The sequence below is a fragment of the Henckelia pumila genome, chromosome 2 (assembly GCF_033568475.1).
Source record: "Henckelia pumila isolate YLH828 chromosome 2, ASM3356847v2, whole genome shotgun sequence".
NCBI classification, from domain to species: domain Eukaryota; kingdom Viridiplantae; phylum Streptophyta; class Magnoliopsida; order Lamiales; family Gesneriaceae; genus Henckelia; species Henckelia pumila.
Window position 1 is genome coordinate 152,367,563 of NC_133121.1, and position 5,602 is coordinate 152,373,164.

At 39.4% G+C, this 5,602-nt stretch overlaps 1 protein-coding gene across 1 annotated transcript; it reads left to right on the forward strand.

The window, feature by feature from the left end:
- Positions 1 to 1,467: 1,467 nt before the first annotated feature.
- Positions 1,468 to 5,272, forward strand: LOC140878710 (uncharacterized). The gene is made up of 5 exons (XM_073282322.1): positions 1,468 to 2,381; positions 2,459 to 2,541; positions 2,775 to 3,546; positions 3,844 to 4,209; positions 4,348 to 5,272. Exons 1-5 carry the CDS (start codon positions 1,468 to 1,470, stop codon positions 5,270 to 5,272), a joined length of 3,060 nt encoding a protein of 1,019 aa, XP_073138423.1.
- The last annotated feature ends 330 nt before the right edge of the window (positions 5,273 to 5,602 follow it).

The following is a 5,602-nucleotide window of genomic DNA, read 5'->3' on the forward strand; positions in this document are numbered from 1 at the left end:
TTGAAACCAGGTGAAATCTATACCTCTAGACCATTTTTCTCTGATTGATTATTTATGAAATTTGTGTGCGTGCTATCAAAAATTTTAATTATTTAATTTTTCTGCAAAATTCTTAGATTTTGATTTTCTAGATAAAGTTTAGACTATTTTAATTACAAGCACTAGATATTTTCATTTTACTCTCTGTGGGATCGATACTTGATTTTATCACTTTATTAAAACTTGACACTCGTACACTTGCGAGCAATTTTCACAACTACTGTCGACAGTCGTGTCCAATCAGAGACATGCGTTTGGAGGGGAATGATCGGAAGAATGATCGGAAGTTCTGAAGAGCGTTCGATAGTTCTGAACTATGGATCGGAAGCTCCGATCGTCGTCTATAAATAAGAGGTCGAGGGCTTCATTTCAGTTGCCAATTCCTACAGTTTTCCTCTCATTTATAGATAGATTTTAGGGTCTTTGGGGGCGTCTATTCGAGGGACAAGAAGTGACGGAGCACTACCAGGATCGTAAAAAGGTTGTGCCTAAGTTTTGACGTCATCGTCATCAAAAGACTGATCAGGTATATCACTAGACTCTGATTTGTTTCAGTTAGTAGATATTAGTCTAGTTATAAGGCTTTTAGTGGACGATTAGTGATACAATGATTATCTATTTATAGGATTGGACTAGAGGGCCAGTATCACTAGGTTGTTTATTCTAGGTACGGACATACTATCCGAGATGCCCTGGTTGAGTATGCATATTTTATGTTTGCATGTGTTATGTGGCATTACTGATATGTGCATTGATTATGTCGCGGATATTATGTTGCATGCATTATCATGTTGAGTCTTTTATCATTGTTATAACATGTAGAGGGATCGCTCAGCCCCATTATATTTTGTGGATGGATGTCATGATTTCGGATCCGGGTATGTCCATGGTTTATTGTATGAGAGTGCCTCCTAAGGCGACGGCACAGCGTACTACATACCATGGCACCTTTGACTGAGCAGGATTCTATATGGATAGGTTTCCGGCACCCTTCACTTGCATTTAGCATTTATAGCATGTGTATACTCATACATCTGTACTGATCGTTGTTAGCTCACGTCATCGGTTTTTATTCTGGACACTCCATTCCACGAGGCAGGACTTAGGTTGGACGGACCGGGTAGGAGCGGTCTTGGAGCTCCAGCAGGGAGGATTGTACTATACCAAGTTTTATTTTGTTGTATTTTAGTATGTTTTTTAATGGGGTTGCATAATACTATTGGTATTTGCAGTATTTGATTTTGGACCGGTTGTATTCCGCTGGTAGGTTTTAGTTTGAATTACTTTTTAATTTTCCACTGGTAGGTTTTCTTGATGTTGAATGGTATCATTTGGAATGTTCGAGGGTTAGGGAATAAATCTGTGCAGCGTAGGCTTAAATTCCTGAAACCATCAAATCCTCTGTTATTTCTTGCGATTCTTGAACCGATGCATGTGCTTGATCAGAACTGGTTTAATGTCAAATTTGGGTTTGTTTCGGTTATCGCCAATATTAATAATAAGATCTGGTTCTACAGTGTTAGTGATATTGTGATTTTAGTTCTTGTAGATCATGAACAGTTCTTACATTTGAAGATCTCCTCTGGGTTGTTTCCGACAGATATTTTCTTGACTATTGTTTATGCAAAGTGCAGTAGGACCTTGCGACGAGTTTTGTGGGAGTGTTTACTTGAGTGTAAACCTCTGGATGAAAGCCCTTGGGTTGTTGGGGGATATTTTAATATTATTGTTGATCATTTTGATTGTTCTCTCGGTGTTGTTAATCAACCAGGAGGTATGCTTGAATTTAATGATTTTATTGTTTCTGTGGGGTTGGCGGATGCAGGTTTTGTTGGTTTGAGGTTTACCTGGATGAACAAGAGGATACGGAAACGTCTTGATAGAGTTTTTCTCTCTCCTTCCTGGGCGAATTTCTTTAATTCGTTTAAGGTTGAGCATCTACACCGTGGATCTTCTGATCACTGTCCTCTTAATATCTCGGATCCTTTCCTGCCAAAATCAATGGGTTCGTTTAGGTTTCAAAATATGTGGTTTTTTCATCCTGATTTTATGCAGTCGGTTTGTTTAAATTTGAATAACCCTTGTGTCAAGCGAGGTCTCAGTCGTCTGGTGATTAAATTAAAGAGGTTAAAGTATCATCTAAAATGGTGGAATCAGGAGGTGTTTGGTAACATTCTTGACAAAGTGAAGAAGTTGGATGTTGCGGTTGCCCAGGCGAAAGAAATGTTTGACTTAGTTCAATCGGAGGAGAACAGAGTGACTTTATCCTTGGCTCAAGCTAATCCATCTCTTTGTATTTCTATGGAGGAAGCGTTCTGGAAACAGAAAGCTTTGGCCAAGTGGTGTGTGGAGGGGGAGAAAATACTAAATTTTTCCCCAATATGGTGAATCGTCGGCGGACTAGAAATAATATTTATAGGATTTGGGAGGATGGAGTTGCCTTAGATTCGCCCTCTCTTATTTCGGAGTCTGGAGTGAGGTTTTTCGAGCAGTTGTTGACTGGTGAGCCTTTTGTTTTTAACAGGTCTAACTTTGATAATATTCCAAGATTGATAGATGAGGCTGATAACTTTATGTTGGGATAGCCTATCACTGAAAAAGAGGTTTATGAGGGTGTCTGTTCCTTAAATGCGGATAGTGTAGCAGGTCCGGATGGTTTTCAGCTGGGTTCTTTCGGAAATGTTGGGAGATAATAAAATTTGATCTTTTTTATGTTGTTTGTGATTTTTGGTCAGGTACTCCTCTTCCTAGGAGTGTTACAGCTACAACTCTCATTATAATTCCCAAAACTGAATATGCTCAAAGGTGGTCTAATTTTAGACCGATTAGTTTATGTAATGTGATCGACAAGATTATTACGAAGATTATTACTATTCGGTTAAGTCGGATCCTGCCGAAGATAATCTCCATTTCGCAGAGTGGGTTTGTTGCAGGTAGGCTTATTTCTGATAATATTTTGTTGGATCAAGAAATGGTTAATCATCTGAACTATCTGATCAGAGGTGGTAATGTTTGTATGAATCTGCATATGGCCAAGGCGTATGGTAGAGTGCTGTGGGTTTTTTTTCTCCAAATGCTTAGGGCATTTGGATTTTCTGAGGTGTTCTGCTGGATGATTTTATGGTATGTGAATAACTGTTGGTTTTCCATTAATATCAATGGTTCTCTTTCAGGTTTCTTCGCCTCTCGGAGAGGGATTAGACAGGGGGATCCTTTGTCTCCTCTGTTTTTTAATATTGCTGCTGACTATTTATCTAGGGGATTGGAAACATTATTTGAGCGGAACAAGAGCCTTCAGTTTCGTACAGGGAGGCCTTTCAGGTTGTCTCATTTGGCTTATGCTGATTATCTCATTATTTTCTCTAATGGTTCGATTCGTTTCGGTACTTGGGCACTCCGATTTTTCTGGGTCATAGGAAAAGCTCCTATTTCAATCATATCATTGCTAATGCCTCTAAGAAGCTGCAAGGGTGGGAGTCGCAAATTTATTCCTTTGGTAGCAGGCTGGTATTGATCAAGAGTGTTCCATGTTCTATGCCAATTTATCTATTCCAAGTATTACAACCACCAGGAACAGTCTTGCATCGCTTTGAAATGATGTATGCAAAATTCTTATGGGGATCAAAACCAAGGGGCAGACAATGCACTGGATTTCTTGGGAGAAGATCTTTCTACCGGTTTTTGATGAGGTTTGGGTGTTCGTAGACTCAAAGATATGGTTACTTATTTTTTCATTAAACTCTGGGTTAGAATCCGGACTGTGGAGTCCCTTTGGAGTCGATTTCTTCTATTAAAATATTGTAGGACTGCTCTTCCTGCAGGGTTGCAACCTGTACAAAAAATGTCTACCACTTGGCGTCGTATGATGAAGGTTAGGAATCGAGCGGAACCGAAAATTGGTTGGCGGATTGGTGATGGGAACATAAGTTTTTGGTTTGATTATTGGCTTCTAGATGGCCCATTATCTTCGTTGATTCCTATTCAAGGGAAGTCGTCTAGATTGGTTAGTTGGTTCATGACAGATCGTTCCTGGAATTTGAATCGGATACTTATGGTGGTCTCTCATGATGTGGCCTTTCGTATCATGTTTGTGCCAATCCATTCTTCTTTTAAAGACATTGTTATTTGGAAAAATTCGAAAACAGGCAGGTTTTCTGTTAAATCTGCCTGGTAGTTGGTTCGGAATAGAAAGAATGTTGTTGGGTGGTTTCAAGGATGCTGGTCAGCTTTTTTTAAACCAACTATCTCAATTTTCTGTTGGAGATGGTTTTATTAGCGGCTACCTGTTGATGATATTCTCCAATCCAGGGGTATCTCTTTAGCCTCTTCGTGTCAGTGTTTCCGAGACCAAGAGTCATTTGAGCATCTTTTTTTCTCTAGTGATACTGCTAGTAGTGTCTGGAAACTTTTTGCTACAAGGTTCCAGGTTCAGAATTTCCTTAATTTTTCAAGCTGGAAGGTGGCTGGAACTTGGCGTCGGGGAGGGAATGTCAGAGAACTTATGCTTTTCTTGATTATCTGGTTCCTATGGAAAGCTAGGAATGACCACAAACACAGGGGTGTTCACATCCAGTCGGCTAGAATTATTGTGCTTATTCATGAGTTTATTTTATCTATTGGCCGAGCAGGAGTTCTGAGAGCTGGTCATTGGAAGGGATGCGTGGATGTGGCTATTTCGATGGGGTTGGAATCTCGGTTAACTCGAACCATCCAAGTTTGGGTGATTTGGTGGTTGCGGCCTAATTTTGGTCATTTTAAATTGAATTCGGATGGTTGTTCTAAAGGTGGAGGGGAGTCGGGGATTGGTGGAATTATCAAAGATCATTTAGGCAACCCAATTCTTTCTTATCATGATTCGATAGGTGTTGGTACTAACACGAGGGCCGAACTCTGTGCTATTTTGAAGGGATTGCAGTTGTGTAAGCTGTATAATCTGTTTCCACTGTGGCTTGAAGTGGACTCCATGGTAGCTTTATCCATTATTGATGTTGATTATACGAGTTGGGAACTTAGCAATATTCAGACACAAATTCAACAGATGATCCTTTTTTCTATGGTGACAAAGTCTCATATCTATAGGGAAGCTAATGTTGTTGCGGACGAATTAGCTAATATTAGGTTGGTCAAGGGTGCGGCTACCTTACTTCTCGAGGATATTCATGGGCGACTCAAGGGAATTTTAAGGCTAGACAGATCTGGTCTGCCTTATATTAGAGTTAAATCTAGTTTTTGATGTTTAATTCTTGAGTTTTTTCGATTTGGTTTTTTTTTAATTATTATTTTTGAGCTATTGTAATTTCTTGAGAGGTTTGGTCTAGTCCCCCTCTCTTGTATTTTCTTTTTTATCTAATAAACGGGTATGGGTCCTCCTAACCCCCCGCCACAATAGGCGGCTTTTGAAAAAAATAAAGGTTATCTTGCATGCTTTAAGTTTTGATTAATTAGTGATTTCGGGATGGGTCACTACACCAAACTTCTAGAAACATTTCTAGTGTTCTTACATTTCAGTCGAGCCATTTGGTATTTGTTCAATCTGTTAATTGACCTCTTTTCGCACAAATAT

Bases quoted from the DNA above. Each gene is read 5' to 3' on its own strand.
- LOC140878710 (XM_073282322.1), top strand. From the start codon at position 1,468: ATGCATGTGCTTGATCAGAACTGGTTTAATGTCAAATTTGGGTTTGTT. The intron at 2,382-2,458 runs GTGTGTGGAGGG...TAATATTTATAG, and splicing joins CAGAAAGCTTTGGCCAAGTG to GATTTGGGAGGATGGAGTTG. The intron at 4,210-4,347 runs GTAGTTGGTTCG...TCTCCAATCCAG, and splicing joins TTTTCTGTTAAATCTGCCTG to GGGTATCTCTTTAGCCTCTT.